At 49.4% G+C, this 17,649-nt stretch overlaps 1 protein-coding gene across 2 annotated transcripts; it reads right to left on the reverse strand.

Moving 5' to 3' along the window:
- Positions 1-729: 729 nt before the first annotated feature.
- ankrd39 (ankyrin repeat domain 39) lies at positions 730-16,934 on the reverse strand. 2 transcript variants are annotated; one of them, XM_087984185.1, is made up of 5 exons: positions 16,817-16,934; positions 13,110-13,255; positions 9,238-9,341; positions 3,081-3,264; positions 730-1,193 (listed from the first exon to the last, which is right to left on the reverse strand). In XM_087984185.1, exons 1-5 carry the CDS (start codon positions 16,918-16,920, stop codon positions 1,096-1,098), a joined length of 636 nt encoding a protein of 211 aa, XP_087840311.1. In that variant the 5' UTR covers positions 16,921-16,934; the 3' UTR covers positions 730-1,095. The 2 variants fall into 2 exon arrangements, with proteins under 2 accessions (XP_087840311.1, XP_043537541.1); XM_043681606.2 differs by having other exon boundaries at positions 3,061-3,264; positions 16,817-16,920.
- Positions 16,935-17,649: the final 715 nt, after the last annotated feature.

The following is a 17,649-nucleotide window of genomic DNA, read 5'->3' on the forward strand; positions in this document are numbered from 1 at the left end:
CGTTTCGGGCATGAGACCTTCTTCAGGAAAGCGGTCACCCAGACTACGCTTCATTTCCCCAATGTGGAGGAGACCACACTGTGAGCAGCGAATGCAGTCAACGAGATTGTAAGAAGTGCAGGTGAAGCGCTGCTTCACCTGGAAGGCACGTTTGGGCCCTTGGATACTGAGGAGGGAGCAGGTAAATGGGCAGGTGCCCTTCAGCAGTTGCAGGGGAAGGTGCCATGGCGGGGTGTTGGGAGTGAAGGAGGAGTAAATTAGGGCATGTCCCAGAGGGAACGGTCCCTGCAGAAAGCATACAAGGGAGGGGAAGGGGATATGTGTCTGGTGGTGACATCTTGCTGGAGGTGACGGAAATGGCAACTGATGACCTTTTGAGTACGGAGTTTGGTGTTTCTTTTATTTAGCATTCCCTCATAATCTATTCCTGATCATCTTTTTCCCATTTGAAAAGTTTACATTGCCAATAGCTACCCCAGACTTCTTTCTCCGTAACGAACACTTTACATAACTTTTACATCATTAAACCATTCTGTTATATCTGCTCTGAAGGACCCCCTGGACCTTTATAACGGTGCAGCGTAACTTCATTTACGAAACCCAGGATCCCCATGTGCTTCACAACCCAGCTTCTTGGGCTGTCCAGCCGCCATCAACTGACAAGATGAGGAAGTGTAATGGGGACTGCCACATTGAAACAGGAAGAAACAAGTTATGGATAACAGCTCGTCAGTTTGGACATTTTAATATCTCCAACAATCAGTGTGTTTCAGCAGTATGGAGTGAAGTGGTGCCTGATTTGGGTCTGCATTGCTGCCGCAATGAGCAAACAACGAGACAAGAAAATCCTGGTCTCCAGCTGACCCATCAGATGGCCGCAAGTGGAGTGTGAGGACTGCGCACGTACGTTGACACAACTCGAGTCACTGGACCGGTGCAGCCACGTGCTGTAGTGACTGAAGAAGCCAAGGCCAGTGTTGAAAATGACGCACTGGCAGGACAGTTCCGCCAGCGCAGCAAGCCCTGGAAAGCAGGTATCACGTCGATGTCCCGGGCCAAAGCCACTCCTTCAATTCCGGCTGGTCCGCGACCAGGTCATGGGGAGTTCTGGAGCGCCTGTCCCGCACCGTCCTCAAGGCTGGATTCTGCTGCAGCAAAACCTTGCACACCTCCTGGTGACCCCTTTCTGCAGCCTGACGGACAAAAGACACCCATCAGAAGAGTGGAGCACAGTGGGGCAAGGGGGTTGAAAATCTGCGACAGTCAGGAGATGCAGGCGGGGGGGGGGGGGGGGGGGAAATCACACGCTTGCAAAGCAAATATCACAATTTGGCATGACGACCCTCCTGGTCTTCGCCTCCCTAAAACCTATCGACATCTGGGACAAAGTGGCAGCCATTCAGACTTAGAGTCAAAAAGTCATAGAGATGTACAGCACGGAAACAGACCCTTCGGTCCAACCCAGATATCCCAACCCAATCTAGTCCCACCTGCCAGCACCCGTCCCATATCCCTCCAAACCCTTCCTATTCATATACCCATCCAAATGCTTCTTAAATGTTGCAATTGTACCAGCCTCCACCACATCCTCTGGCAGCTCATTCCATACACGTACCACCCTGTGTGTGAAAAAGTTGCCCCTTAGGTCTCTTTTATATCTTTCCCCTCTCACCCTAAACCTATGCCCTCTAGTTCTAGACTCCCCACCCCAGGGGAAAGACTTTGTCTAGTTATCCTATCCATGCCCCTCATAATTTTGTAACCCTCTATAAGGTCACCCCTCAGCCTTCGACGCTCCAGGGAAAACAGCCCCAGCCTGTTCAACCTCTCCCTGTAGCTCAGATCCTCCAACCCTGACAACATCCTTGTAAATCTTTTCTGAACCCTTTCAAGTTTCACAACATCTTTCCGATAGGAAGGAGACCAGAATTGCACGCAATATTCCAACAGTGGCCTAACCAATGTCCTGTACAGCCGCAACATGACCTCCCAACTCCTGTACTCAATACTCTTACCAATAAAGGAAAGCATACCATACGCCTTCTTCACTATCCTATCTACCTGCAACTCCATTTTCAAGGAGCTATGAACCTGCCCTCCAAGGTCTCTTTGTTCAGCAACCCTCCCTAGGACCTTACCATTAAGTGTATCCGTCCTGCTAAGGTTTTGTTGCTTAAACACTGCTTCTTGCTGCTGTCAAGGCAAACATCTGCATCTCTGTCATACTTTCCGTGACCCCAGGACGATCAAAAGGTGATTTCCAGTCTTCTGCAGAGTCATCGCTGTTGCCGTGTAGGAGGTGCAGCAGCCAATGTGCTCCCCCAAACAATGGAGGAACAATATCCTGGTTATGTGTTATTTACTTTTAAGTGGTGTTACTTCGGTGAGCAAATTGCCCATGACCAGATCGAACTGCGCCCTTTTAAATCTGACCTCTGGCACATCCCCTGATTTGAGTCACTCGACCCTCAGCAGAGGGTGACGTACATTATTCTGGACATTCCCTCCTGAAGCTGCCCACCTCTTTCTCCACTGCGGAGGTGTTTGATAAAACGTACACTTCTCCGATCTTTTGGTCATGCGTCCCCAGTCTTGCCTCTTGTGGGTCAGGGTCCTATCTGGTTCAGTTACTCTACGTAGATGCAGGTTGTTGTTGAGCTGAGAGAACTGCGTCGCTTTGGGAGGCGCGTATTGCGCCACCAAATGGTCATAAAGTGAAATGTGTCAGCAAAGGGAATTAACTAAACATGGAGGAAGGTTTTGGGGAGTTAAGCTCTTTACACAGAGTGCTGGGTGCGTGAAATGCACTGCCAGCAGTGGTAGTACAGTCAGATACATGATGGACAATCAAGCTACTCTTGGATAGGCACATGGATGATGTAGGTTAGTTTGATCTTAGAGTAGGATAAAAGGTCAGCACAACATTGAGGGCTGAAGGGCCTGTACTGTGCTGTACTGTTCTATGTTCTACATCTCCCTGGATTTAAGTATCAGCAAAAATAGCAAATGTGTTCTTTCAGGGATGGGGCAGTAGGAAACGTGCTGAGAGTGTTACACTACCTTGTGTAAAGGAGTCGTACCATCATCGTCTGTGATTGCAGGGATTGCTCCATAGGTCAGTAACAACTGGAGAACGGAGAGATGGCCACAGTAGGCTGCTCTGTGAAGCGGGGTCACCCCTCCTTTGGTCTGAACGTTGCTGTCTGCTCCCTTCCTCAGCAAGTACTCGCAGATCTCGTAATCACCACGGCGACTGGCGTAGTGCTGTAGAGATAGATGACAGTAACTGTTCGGTGACGATCAAACCTGATCCTCAGACTGTTACTGAGACCCTCTCTTGTGTTTTTCACCGAAACATCGCACACAGAAGGCCCTTCGGCTCATTATACCTGTCACAGCCCTTTGAAAGGCTGATCCAATTGGTCCCACTCCCCTAATCTTTCCCGAACGCGCTGAATTTGTCTTTTGAAGATTAAATCACCTTTCTCTGGCCCTGCAAACAGGACGTTCTGCATCCTCTCTGTTGAAGTCTGTGGTATAGTGGTAATGTCATTCAAATAGTAATTCACATTGAGTCGTAGTCAGAGTCAGACAGCATGGAGACAGACCCTTCGTTCCAACCAGTCCATGTTGACCATGAGCCAAAACTAAACTTCGTCCCACCCGCCTGCTTCTGGCTCATGTCTCTCCAAACATGTCTTATTCATGAATTTATCCAAATGTCTTTTAAACGTTGTAACGGTATCTGCATCCACCACTTCCTCAGGAGGTTCATTCCACACATAAACTACCGTGTGTAAAACATATGCCTCTCATGTCATTTTGCAATCTTTCGCCTCTCACCTTAAAAATATGCCTCCATGCTTTGAAATCTCCCATCCTGGGGAAAAGATACCTGCCTTTCATTTTACCTAAACTCCTCACGATTTTATAGATCTCTATGGTCACTCCTCAACCTCCTACAGTCCAATAAAAAAGCATCCCAATCTACCTCGCCTCTCCTTATAACTCAAACCCTCCATTCCAAATGAAAAACAATGAACTCTACCCCATTTGGTATCTGTTAAAGTTTGTCATGCATATAAATGGGATTCAAATTAAGGATAGAGTAAGACACAAGAATCCACCCTAACTTGCACATCCCTGAGCACTATGGGTAATTTAGCACAGCCAATCCACCCTAACTTGCACATCTCTGAGCACTATGCTAATTTAGCACAGCCAATCCACCTTAACTTGCACATCCCCGAGTTCTATGGGTAATTTAGCACAGCCAATCCACCCTAACTTGCACATCCCTGAGCACTATGGGTAATTTAGCATGGCCAATCCACCCTAACTTGCACATCCCTGAACACTATGGATAATGTAGCATGGCCAATCCACCCTAACCTGCACATCTGCATCCACCACTTCCTCAGGAAGTTCATTCCACACATAAACTACTGTTTACAGAGCTCTTAAAGATAGTGGAATCAAGGGTTATGGGGATAAGGCAGGAACAGGATACTGATTGAGGATGATCAGCCATGATCATAATGAATGGTGGTGCTCGCTCGAAGGGCAGAATGGCCTACTCCTGCACCTATTGTCTATTGTCTATCCCTGAACACTATGGGCAATTTCCCCATGGCTAATTCACCCTAACCTGCATCTCCCTGAGCACGATGGGCAATTTCACATGGCCAATCTGCCCTAACCTACACATCTTTGGACTGTGGGAGGAAATCGGAACACCCGGAGGAAACCCACGCAGACACGGGGAGAACGTGCAAGCTCCACACAGTCCCCCGAAGGTGGAATCGAACCCAGGTCCCTGGCGCTGTGAGGCAGCACTGCTAAGTAACCAAAACTTCAAAATAGAAAATCAGAACACAAAGGACAAACTAATCAAGGTTTAAAATTTAAGGCTGTTTGAAATGTAACACTTTTATTAGGTGTCACATAACTGGTAACCCAATGGTCCACTTTTCTGTGTAATGGCTAAAATAAATACAATAGACATAAAATGAATTAGAGTCATAGAGGGTTGGACTGAAGGGTCTGTTTCCATGCTGTACACCTCTATGACTCTCATTCATTTTGCCCAGAAAAGTGGACCATTGGGTTACCAGTTATGTGGCATCTAATAGAAATGTTACATTTCAAACAACCTTAAATTGGCAGGATGTGCAGGTTAGGGTGGAGTGGCCATGGGAAATTGCCCATAGTGTTCACGGATAGACAATAGGTGCAGGAGTAGGCCATTCTGCCCTTCGAGCCAGCACCACCATTCATTATGATCATGGCTGATCATCCTCAATCAGTATCCTGTTCCTGCCTTATCCCCACAACCCTTGATTCCACTATCCTTAAGAGCTCTGTAAACGTCGATTCTCCTGCTCCTTGGATGCTGCCTGATCTGCTGCGCCTTTTCAGCAACGCATTTTCAGCTCTGATATCCAGCATCTGTAGTCCTCACTTTCTCCTCGAAGATTTTAACCTACTGCAAATCCTCTTACAAGGATGCCTTCCTTGAAGAAGCTCTCTTCATCCGGAAGAAGGACTCATGCCCGAAACGTCGATTCTCCTGCTCCTCGGATGCTGCCTGACCTGCTGTGCTTTTCCAGCAACACATTTTCAACCTTAAATTTTAAACCTTGGTTAGTTTGTCCTTTGTGTTCTGATTTTCTTTTTTTGAAGTTTTGGTACTTAGCAGTGCTGTCTCACAGCACCAGGGACCCGGGTTCGATTCCACCTTCGGGCGACTGTGTGGAGCTTGCACGTTCTCCCCGTGTCTGTGTGGGTTTCCTCTGGGTGCTCTGGTTTCCTCCCACAGTCCAAAGATGTGTAGGTTAGGGTGGATTGGCCAAGCTAAGTTACCCAGAGTATCCGGGGATATGCAGGTTAGGGTGAAATGCAGAGATACAGTCGGGGTGGGAATGTTCTTTGGACGAGTGGTGTGGACACGATGGGCCGAATGGCCTGCTTCCACATTGTAGGGATTCGATTCAAATTAACTTAAAACTGACAACAGAAAGATTTGCATTCAGTGAATGGCATTTCACGGTAGCTGATGGAATTTCGTCTAAATTTTAATTAAGAACTCCTCTTGGATGAGCATGAAATTGTGCAGTTAGCTCAAGGGCAAGTAGGGATGGTCAGCACATGTTAGTCTTGCTAGAGATATCCATATCCTGTAAATGTAGAAAACGTCTGTGCCCAGAAACGAACACGGTCCTGTAGGTGGGACTGAACCATAAATGTTTATCGTGTCTCCTTTGCTTTTGTAGTGAATGGCTCTGTAATAAATTTGAGAGTCCACAGGAAAATAACCTTCTCAAGCTGCCCAACACTCACTGTCGGAGTTGAAAAATGTGGTGCTGGGAAAACACAGCAGGCCAGGCAGCATCCGAGGAGCAGCAGAATCGACGTTTCGGGCATAAGCCCTTCTTCAGGAATGAGGCTGGTGTGCCAAGCGGGCTGAGATAAAAGGTGGGGGGAGGGAATTTGGGGGAGGGGCGTTGGGAATATGATAGGTGGAAGGAGGTGAGGGTGAGGGTGATAGGCCGGAGAGGGGGTGGGGGCAGAGAGGTCGGGAAGAAGATTGTAGGTCAAGGGGGCGATGCTGAATCCGAGGGTTGGGACTGAGATAAGGTGGGGGGAGGGGAAATGAGGAAGCTGGAGAAATCTACATTCATTCCTTGTGGTTGGAGAGTTCCTAGGCGGAAGATGAGACGCTCTTCCTCCAGGCGTCGTGTGGCCAGGGTCTGGCGATGGAGGAGGCCAAGGACCTGTATGTCCTTGGCAGAGTGGGAGGGGGAGTTAAAGTGTCCAGCCACGGGGCGGTTGGGTTGGTTGGTGCGGGTGTCCCGGAGGTGTTCCCTGAAACGTTCCGCAAGTAGGCGGCGTGTCTCCCCAATAGAGAGGAGACCACATCGGGTGCAGAGGATACAGTAGATGATGTGTGTGGAGGTGCAGGTGAATTTGTGACGGATATAGAAGGATCCATTGGGGCCTTGGAGGGAGGTGAGGGGGGAAGTGTGGGCGCAAGTTTTGCATTTCTTGCGGTTGCAGGGGAAGGTGCCGGGAGTGGAGGTTGGGTTGGTGGGGGGTGTGGACCTGACGAGGGAGTCGCGGAGGGAGTGGTCTCTCCGGAACGCTGATAGGGGAGGGGAAGGAAAAAGATCCCTGGTGGTGGGGTCTGTTTGGAGGTGGCGGAAATGACGGAGGATGAGACGATGTATCCGGAGGTTGGTCGGGTGGAAGGTGAGGACCAGTGGGGTTCTGTCCTGGTGGCGATTGGAGGGGCGGGATTCAAGGGCGGAGGTGCGGGAAGTGGAGGAGATGCGGTGGAGAGCGTCGTCGACCACGTCGGAGGGGAAATTGCGGTCTTTGAAGAAGGAGGCCATCTGGGTTGTTCGATAGTGGAATTGGACCTCCTGGGAGCAGATGCTATGGAGGCGGAGGTGTAATCTAGGTAGCTGTGGGAGTCGGTCGGTTTGTACACCTCCTCCCACCCTGCCCCCTGTAAAAACGCCATCCCATATTCCCAATTCCTCCACCGCATCTGCTCCCACACCTCCCCCCTCACTTCCCTCCAAGGCCCCAATGGATCCTTCCATATCCGTCGCAAATTCACCTGCACCTCCACACACATCATTTACTGTATCCTCTACATTGCGGAACGTTTCAGGGAACACCTCTGGGACACCCGCACCAACCAACCCAACCGCCCCGTGGCTGAACACTTTAACTCCCCCTCCCACTCCGCCAAGGACATGCAGGTCCTTGGCCTCCTCCATCGCCAGACCCTGGCCACACGACGCCTGGAGGAAGAGCGTCTCATCTTCTGCCGAGGAACCCTCCAACCACACGGGATGAATGTAGATTTCTCCAGCTTCCTCATTTCCCCTCCCCCCCACCTTACCTCAGTCCCAACCCCCGGATTCAGCACCACCTTCTTGACCTGCAATCTTCTTCCCGACCTCTCCGCCCCCACCCCCTCTCCGGCCTATCACCCTCACCCTCACCTCCTTCCACCTATCATATTCCCAGCGCCCCTCCCCCAAATTCCCTTCCCGCCACCTTTTATCTCAGCCCACTTGGCACACCAGCCTCATTCCTGAAGAAGGGCTTATGCCCGAAACGTCGATTCTGCTGCTCCTCGGATGCTGCCTGGCCTGCTACGTTTTTCCAACTCTGGTCTCCAGCATCTGCAGTCCTCACTTACTCACTGTCGGAAACCAAGCACTGAGTGCAAACAGACTGCTCTTGCATTCCACCTTGTGGCTGCTTCAAGTACATCACCCTGGGCCTCAGAGTGCTTTCATCAGAACAGGAAGCAGTGGAAATAAAATGATCCAAACCAGTGATTCCAGCCCCACCCACAGAGTAAATGGTGACGTTCCAAACTGCTGGGGTTCCAGCAAGCGACAGGACATGGGGAATAAGCTATGAGTGGGATACTTGCCTTGTGTTGGTGAGGGATTGAGTACAAGGGCAGGGAGTTTAGGATGGAGCTGGATAAGGCATTAGTGAGGCCACAGCTGGAGGACTGGGTGCAGATCTTGTCACGACGCTGTAGGAAGGACGTGATTTGCACTGGTGAGAGTGCAGAGGAGATGCACCAGGATGTTGCCTGAGCTGAAGCTATGGCAACAGATGAGCGAGGCTGGGTTGTTTGCCTTCAAGCAGAGAAGGGTGAGAGAGGACCTGATTGAGGTATACAAAGTTATGAGGGGCACAGACATTCCCCCTTTTCCGAGGGGTCAATTAACTGGGGAGGCAGGGGTGGGGGCACAGTTTTAAGGTGTAGAGCACGAGGGGATTTGAAGTAATATTTTTTCCATTCGTGGGTGGTGGGTATGTGCAATTCTCTGTCTGAAAAGGTGGCAGAGGGTGGGAACCCTGAAGAAGAATTTAGACAGTACAAGGCTACAGAGCAAGTGCTGAGAAATGGGATTAGAATGGACAGATGTGGACATGATAGGCTGAACATCCTTTTCGCACATGACTCTCTCGACCTCATCTGAACTTAGAAAGATGTGACATTGATCCGCCTGGCATTCTCCCCAACTTGGAAGCAACCACACATCTGCGTACCCTCCGTGACCCGAATCACTTCCTCTCCCCAATGGCTGTCCAAGGCTCCCTCTTGGTTTAACTGAGCCTTAACCCCTGAATTTGAGTTCTCAGCACGCAGCCTGTGACTCTCTGCCTTTGGAGAGCGCTCGAAAGAGCTCAAGCATCACTCACCAAAGCAGTGTAGCCCGACAGGTCAGGCAAATTCGGGTCCGTCCCCTTCTCCAGAAACTTCCGGACTCTGTTGAAGTCGCCACTACTGGCTGCTGACCAGATACCTACGTCGGGGGAGGGAGAAAGAGAGAAATGGTGTCAGATGCCATGCAGCTTATTTAACCGACAAGTCTTCCATTTCAAATGTACTTCCAAGGCCTCGATTAATTATAGTTTCTACTCTAGCTACTTTCAGGGGTGCAAGCCTGACCTTCACAGCCTTCTATGTTAAGAAATTTTGGAGAGGCAGTGGCAGACTGGTCATGTCACTGGTCCAGACTGACCTGACGAGCACGGGTTTGAGTCCCACCCTGGCAGCTTGTGGAATTTAAATGCAGTGAATAAAATATGGATTTTGATTGCCATGGTGACCATGAGATAATCACTAACTGTTGTTAAAAACCCATCCGGTTCTCACCAATGTCCTTCAGGGAAGGAAATCTGCCATCCTGGCCTGGTACCATGTGAACCCAGAGTCACTGCGAGCGTGGCTGATTCTCAGCTGCCCACAAAAATGGCCCAAGGGCCACTCAGTTCAAGAGCAGTTCGGGATTGGCAGCATTTGTGAAGAGAAGGCAGAGTTAACCTGTCACGACCAGTGACCTTTTCTTCAGAATGGCTCCTTCACTTCTGAAGGAGAGTCACTCAGCTTGGAAAATGAACTCTGTTCCCTTTCCATGGACGCTGCCAGACCCTGCTGAGTTTCTCCAGCAATTTCTGTTTGTGTGCAAAACACGTTATAAAGCAAGCTGACAAAAGAAATAGGAGCAAATGACGACCATTTGGCCCGTCAAGGCTGCTGCATCATTCAACGCATCGTGGCTGGTGTTGGGCATCCACTCCACCTTCCTGTCCTCTCATATATTCCCCACTTCCCTGAGAGAATCCAAGAAATCCATCTAAATAAAACAAAGAACTGCAGATGCCGGAACCTGGACCAAGCCATATCAAGAAGGGTCACTGGATTCGAAAGCTTAACTTTATTTTCTATTCACAGATGCTGAGTTTCTCTAGATATTTCTGCTTTTGTTGCTCAAAGATGCAACTAGCACAGCCCTAAATATATTCAACGATGGAGTGTCCACAACCCACTGAAAAAAGACCAAAGAATCACCACCTCTGAGTGTAGAAATTCGTCCTAATCCATCAGACCCTTCTCCAAATTCTCCATATTGTAAATCTCACTCTCGGAGAAAGTGAGGACTGCAGATCAGAGTTGAAAAGTGTGCCGCTGGGAAAGCACAGCAGGTCAGGCAGCATCCGAGGAGCAGGAGAGGCGGTGTTTCAGGTATAAGCCCTTCATCAAGAATGTGGGGGGGGGGTGGGAGGTGAAGGGGGGCTAAGAGATAAATAGGAGGGTGGGGATGGAGGGGGGAGGTAGCTGGGAAGGTAGATGCAAGTGAGGGGTGATTGTGATAGGTCGGTAGGGAAGGTGGAGTGGATAAGTGGAAGGAAGATGGACAGGTAGGAGAGGTCAGGAGGGCAATGCCGAATTGGATCCAGAATGAGTTGGGGGAGAGGCGATTAGGAAACTCGTGAAATCGATGTTGATGCCTTATGGTTGGAGGGTCCCAGGGCAGAAGATGAGGTGTTCTTCCTCCAGTTGTCAGGTGGCTTGGATTTGACAGTGGAGGCGGCCCAGGACTTGCATGTCCTTGGCGGAGTGGGGGGGGGGGGGGGGGGGAGGGAGTTGAAGTGGTCGGCCACAGGGCGGTGGGGTTGTTTGGTGTGTGCGTCCCAGAGATGGTTCCGGAAATGTTCCGCGAGTTGGCGGCCTGCCTCCCCGACGTAGAGGAGACCACACCGGGAGCAACAGACACAGTAAGATGAGGTGTTTGGAGGTGCAGGAAAATCTCTGCCATATGTGAAAAGATCCTTTGGAGCCGGGGTCAGAGGTGAAGGGGGAGGTGTTGGTGCAGGTGCAGGTTTTACATCTCTTACTGGGCGTGGAGGGTGGGTTGATGGGGGTGCGCGTGGGCCTAACGAGGGAATCATGGAACGCACATCGGGGTGGGAAGGGAAATATCTCTCTGATGGTGGGGTCTGAATGCACTGTATCTGCAGATTAGTGGGGTGGAAGGTGAGGACTGGGGGTTTCTGTCCTTGTTGCAGTTGGAGGGGTGGGGTTCAAGGGTGGAGGTGCAGGAAATTTAGGAGATGCACTGGAGGGCATTATTGATCAAATGGGAGGGGAAATTGTGGTCCTTGAAATAGGAGGCCATAAAGGATGTCCTGGAGTGGTACTGCTCCTCCTGAGACCAGATGCAGTGGGAGCAGAGGAATTGGGAGTAAGGGACAGCGTTTTTACAGGAGGGGAGGTGTAGCCCAGGTAACAGTGGGAGTCGGGGGGTTTGAAATATATGTTTGGGTTGAATCGGTTGCTGGACATGGAGATGGAAGGGGTGGGAGGTGTCCGAGATGGTCCAGATGAACTTAAGGTCGGGGTTCAAAGTGTTAGTGAAGTTGATGAACTGTTCAACCTCCTCATGAGAGCAAGAGGTGACGCTGATATACTCGTCAGTGTAGAGGAAGGAAAGGTGGGGAATGGTGCCAGTGTAACTGCAGAAAATGGACTGTTCCACTTATCCGATGAAGAGCAGGCATAGCTAGGGCCCACGCAAGTGCCTATGGCTACCCCTTTGGTCTGAAGGAAGTGGGAGGATTTCAAGACGTTTTTGAGGGTGAAGACCAGTTCCACCAATCGAATGAGTATGTCAGAGGAGGGGTGAAAATGTGTTGCTGGAAAAGCGCAGCAGGTCAGGCAGCATCCAGGGAACAGGAGAATCGACATTTCGCGCATAAGCCCTTCTTGTCAGTGGAGGGGTACTGGTTGGGTTGCTGGGAGAGGAACAAACAGAGGGCTTGGAGGCTTCTGTCAACTCTGTTAAGCCTCTTCACAAGCTTTTAAATTTTCCCACTCAGTCAGAGAGACGTCCAGCACGGAAACAGACCCTTCGGCCCAACTCCTCCATGCCGACCAGATATCTTAAACTAATCTAGTCCCACTTGCCAGCACTTGGCCCATACCCCTCTAAACCTTTCCTACTCAAATACCCAGATGTCTTTTAAATGTTGTAATTGTACCATGCTCCACTACTTCCTCTGGCAGCTCATTCCATACCCACACCCTCTCTGTGTGAAAAAGTTGCCCCTTAGGTCCCTTTTATGTCTTCCCCTCACCTTAAATCTAGTTTTGGATTCCCTTACCCCAGGGTAAAGAATTTGGCTATTCACCCTAGCCACGCTCCCTCATGATTTTATAAACCTTTATCAGGTCACCCCTCAGTCTCCGATGCTCCAGGGAAAATAGCCCCAACCTGTTCAGCTTCTCCTTCTGGCTCAAACCCTCCAACCCTCAACCTGACAACATCCTTGCAAATCTTTTCTGAACCCTTTCAAGTTTCACAACATCTTTCCTAAGCAGGAACACGGCATTCCAAAAGTGGCCTAAACTATACAACGGCAACATGTCATTCCAACTCCTAAACTCAATGCACAGTCCAACAAACTTGAGAGGAAAGATATAAAAGAGACCTAAGGGGCAACATTTTCACAGGGGGTGGTACGTGTATGGAATGAGCTGTCAGAGGAAGTGGTGGAGGCTGGTACAATTGCAACATTTAAAAGGCATTTGGATGGGGATATGAATAAGAAGGGTTTGGAGGTACATGGGCCAGGTGCTGGCAGGTGGGACTAGATTGGTTTGGGATATCTGGTCGGCATGGACGGGTCTGTTTCCATGCTGTACATCTCCAAGACTCTAAAAGCACTTAAATAAAAATAGGCTGATTCATTGGGGCACTGCCAATAAACACTTAAATAGCATTATCTACCTCTGTCAAAATCCATCTCCTCTAGTGTTTGGTGTACACTACTTGGCACTGAGGAGCCATGAGAACAGCACCTACAATCCAAACTATGGTCATCAGACGTCATGAGTCCTGGCGGTGTTGCTGTTGGCGGCTCTGCCTCAACCCAGCTGCAGAAGAGAACAGAGACACAACTAAGTGGAAATTTATCAATCTCTTTTGACCCAAGTTTGCGTTCCACAATACATGTTACAACAGTGCACATGCGTTCGGATAAAATTCCACCGTCAGCCATCCCCTGGAGAGAAGACTGACAGGAGATCTGATCAAGGTTTTCAAAACCATTGGGTGGGGGGGGGGGGAGCTGGATAGAACAGATAGGCTCCCACTTGTAAAATTAACAAGACGTGAGAGAGCACAGATTTAAAGTAATGTGCAAAAAAAAGCAAGGGTGACATGAGAAATAAATGTTTGCACACAGCGAGCAGTTCAGGCATTGCCTGGAAGTCTGGCGGAGGCAGGTTCAATTGAAGCATTCAAAAGAGCATTGGATGATTTTTTTTGGAGTGGGGGGGGCAGAAAAACAGGGGATTGGCACGAGGTAATAATGCTCTTTTGGATTCGTCTCAACGCTTCAGTGATTCTGTATTAACTGGCATTAACGAGGCGGCACGGTGGCTCAGTGGTTAGCACCGCTGCCTCACAGCATCAGGGGCCCGGGTTCAATTCCCGCCTCAGGCAACTGTCGGTGTGGAGTTTGCACATTCTCCCCTGTGTCTGCGTGGGTTTCCTCCCACAGTCCCAAAGACATGCAGGCCAGGTGAACTGGCCATGCTGAATTGCCCATAGTGTTAGGTGCATTAGTCAGGAGTATATATAGGGCAGGGGAATAGGTCTGGGTGGGTTACTCTTTGGTAGGTTGGTGTGGACTTGTTGGGCCGAAGGGCCTGTTTCCATACTGTAGGGAATCTAATCTAATAAATGAACTGAATTAGCTTTTTCGACATGTCCTCATATGAGTACAGTGAAAGGTCATCTCTTACAATGCCATCTGAAGGTACCCAGGCACAGATTCTGATGTACAAATTCTTAAGAAAGAAAATATTGAAAAATAAAGAGTTCGGTATCACAGTCCTTCTAACCCAGTGCACACAGGCACCGAGCCCCCTGTAACTGAAGGAGATTTCTCCACCTGCGCTGGATACATCTCTTCACTGCTGGGTCCACCATATGCAGGAAAATAGGGATCACATAAGGATGCATTAGCGCAGCATCTTTGCTCAAAGGTTACAGGTTTGAATGTCAGTCTGAACTGATTTAGTGGTTGTCTGACAGCTCGACATCACAACCCAGGCTCCTTATCTCTCACCAATCACTCGTTGCCCCCCAAACCCATCTCCCCCATGTCTTCACCCAGACAGCGGGGAGAATGTGGCACCTGGGGTCACAGGGAGTATTTCTCAGCTCGGGTGGATGCAACTGGCAACTGTTTCGAAGAACAGTGGAGGAAAGCTCTCCCCAGCACCTGGACCAATATTTAGCCTTCAACCCACATCATAAGAAAAGATCTGATCTGCCATTTATGGGAGCTGTTGTGTGCCAATTGGTTGCCATCTTCCTTCACATAACAACACTAAAGTGGCTACACTTCAAAAGTACCTTATTGAGGCCAACAGACTTGGAGCTATTTGGTGATTATGAAAAGCACTATATTTGTTTAAAAAAATTCCTTTTGCCATTTAATTACTCCCACCGGCTACATCAACCCACATTGGCATCTCCCAATGCAGGAGGAGGTCATTCAGCCCATAATTCCAATGTGTGGCCAGCAACATGAAACATTGACACAATCCCTCCGTATCCACATATGCTGAGCATTCCCGGCATTTTCCATTTTGTTTCTTCAGGAACGTTGATGTGGTCAAAAGACCACATTGTACTTGGTCCAAGATGCTCAAGGATTTTGAAGTAATTAAAATGTGACAGAGTGTAACACATATGATTAGATTAGATTAGATTACATTACAGTGTGGAAACAGGCCCTTCGGCCCAACAAGTCCATACTGACCCGCCGAAGCGCAACCCACCCATACCCATACCCCAACATTTACCCCTAACCTAACAGTATGGGCAATTTAGCGTGGTCAATTCACCTAACCTGCACATCTTTGTGACTGTGGGAGGAAACCGGAGCACCCGGTGGAAACCCACGCAGACACAGGGAGAACGTGCAAACTCCACACAGAGAGTCGCCTGAGGTGGGAATTGAACCCGGGTCTCTGGCGCTGTGAGGCAGCAGTGCTAACCACTGCTCCATATGATCCATAAAAATCTCTGAAGAACAACTTCTTCCTGGCTGTTAACAAACTTGTGAACGGACCTCTCCTATATTCAAGCTGATCTTTCTCTGCACCTTCTCTGTGGCTGGAACACTCTGCGCTGCATTCTATTCTATTACCCTGTCTTACTTACCTAAGGTACAATTTGTCTGGTTGGCATGCAATGCAACACTTTTCACTCTATCTCAGTACATGACAATAATAAAGGGGGGGTGGTGGCATAGTGGCATTGGACAAATAATCCAAATGCCCAGGCTGATGGTCTGAAGAGGGAGAGTTAGCCAAATGATGACTAATGTGACCACCAATGAATGAGGGAAGGAAATCTGCTGCCCTTATCCAATCTGTGATGTGGAGGCGTTAGTGTTGTACTGGGGTGGGCAAAGTTAAAAATCACACAACACCAGGTTATAGTCCAACAGTTTTATTTGGAAGTACAAGCTTTTGGAGCACTGTTCCTTCATCAGGTCCAAATAAACCTGTCGGACTGTAACCTGGTGTTGTGTGACTTTTTTTAACCTTCTCCAATCTGGTCTACATGAGACTCCAGACCCACAGCAATGTAGTTGACTCTTAACTGCCCTCTAGTCAATTCGGGAATGACAATAAACATTGGTCCAGCCAGTGGCGCTCACAGCTCATGAACGAGTACAGAAAAACCACAATCAATTATTGCTGAAAATCTGTCTGGCTCACAAAATGTAATTTAGGGAAGGAAATCTCCAGTTCTTGTCCAATCTGGCCGACATACGACCCACAGAAATATCCTCACAGCACCAGGGTCCCAGGTTCAATTCCAGCCTCTGGCGACTCTCTGTGGAGTTTGCACATTCGCCCCGTGCCTGCGTGGGTTTCCTCCGGGTGCTCCGGTTTCCCCCCACAGTCCAAAGATGTGCAGATCAGGTGAATTGGCCGTGCTAAATTGCCCATAGTGTTAGGTGCATTAGTCGGAGGGAGGTGGGTCTGGGTTGGTTACTCCTCAGAGGGTCAGTGTGGACTGGTTGGGCTGAAGGGCCTATTTCCACACTGTGGGGAATCTAATCTCATCTTTGACTCTTAATTACCCTCTGAAATGGCCCAAGAAGGCAAGCTCGCTTCAAGGGGCAAGTGGGAAGGGTTACAAATACGTTAGCCCACACCCTACGTAAAGGGGCAAACCTTTTGCCAGAACGTCAGGCCCCATCGAAACAAATTTTTAAAAAAAACTCCGGGAGGTCTGTTGCTGAAATGCTGGAGCGCAGCGCTGACTGAACGTGCACACTGCCAAGCAAGCCTCGGTGAGTCAGCAATTGCCAAACCCGCCCGCCCGCCGAAGCCGAGCCGCTAACGCCAGGGGAGCAGCAAGCTTCAACTCTAGAGAGTGTCAGTCCAAACGCCATAGCTCCAACTCACCTCCTCTCCGGGAGAGATGACAGACAGGTGCTGCTGTAACTGACAGGGCGAAAAGATACAACGCAGCTTGGCAACCAATCAGGCAGCCCAGAAAGTGTATCCATTGGCGTCCAGGAACCAATCAGATTCGCTGTCCACGCTCCACCCCCCCCCCCACTCCCAACCTCCTGCGATCCCTTTATCAAATCCTCCAACAGTCACAAAACAAAACAAATTCAGCAATTGATGCATTCACCAAATTGCAACATGAGTTTGCAGTGAACGGTGGGCGAGGTTCATTGCTCGCCTCCACGCCGTGGTCAGAATCTTCCATTCGTCTTTCAAACCCCTGTGTGCTTGTGTGTGTGAGAGACTGTGTGCGTGTGTCGTGTATGTATGTGTGTGCGTGTTTATTTGTGTGTCAGTGTATGCCTCAATGCGTGTATTTATTTGTGTGTATGTGTGTGACTATGTATGTGTCAGTGTGTGTTTATTTATGTGTTAGTATGTGTGACTGTGTGTGTGTCAGTATGTGTGTGACTGTGTGCACGTGTGTCGGTCAGTATCTGTATGCGTTTTGTCTCATAGACGGCCACCTCTTATAGTCCATCACCCCCTCAGTAGTGGACGGGCGCAAGAGCCGAAATGTTGCATTCGGGGCAATGGAGCACGACTTGAAATGTGTGCCTCGGACCTGAAAATGGTTCACAGCAACACACACGGTCAAGTTGATCACTGGGACACTTGACTCAAAAGCACCGTGAGGGTGCCATTTTTAGCACGGATGTCTCTGATGACTGGGAAAGTTCATCAGCTTCATTTTTCGCCTCCCCAGTTCCGTACTCTCACAGTGG

The sequence above is a fragment of the Chiloscyllium plagiosum genome, unplaced genomic scaffold (assembly GCF_037043375.1).
Source record: "Chiloscyllium plagiosum isolate Xiang-an unplaced genomic scaffold, Cpla_swu_hap1 HiC_scaffold_48, whole genome shotgun sequence".
Taxonomy (NCBI): domain Eukaryota; kingdom Metazoa; phylum Chordata; class Chondrichthyes; order Orectolobiformes; family Hemiscylliidae; genus Chiloscyllium; species Chiloscyllium plagiosum.

Bases quoted from the DNA above. Each gene is read 5' to 3' on its own strand.
- ankrd39 (XM_043681606.2), bottom strand. From the start codon at position 16,920: ATGGATACACTTTCTGGGCTGCCTGATTGGTTGCCAAGCTGCGTTGTA. The intron at 9,342-13,109 runs GTAGATAATGCT...CCCCCGACGTAG, and splicing joins GGAGATGGATTTTGACAGAG to GTATCTGGTCAGCAGCCAGT. The intron at 3,265-9,237 runs GTGAGTGATGCT...CTATCTCTACAG, and splicing joins TGTCGGGCTACACTGCTTTG to CACTACGCCAGTCGCCGTGG.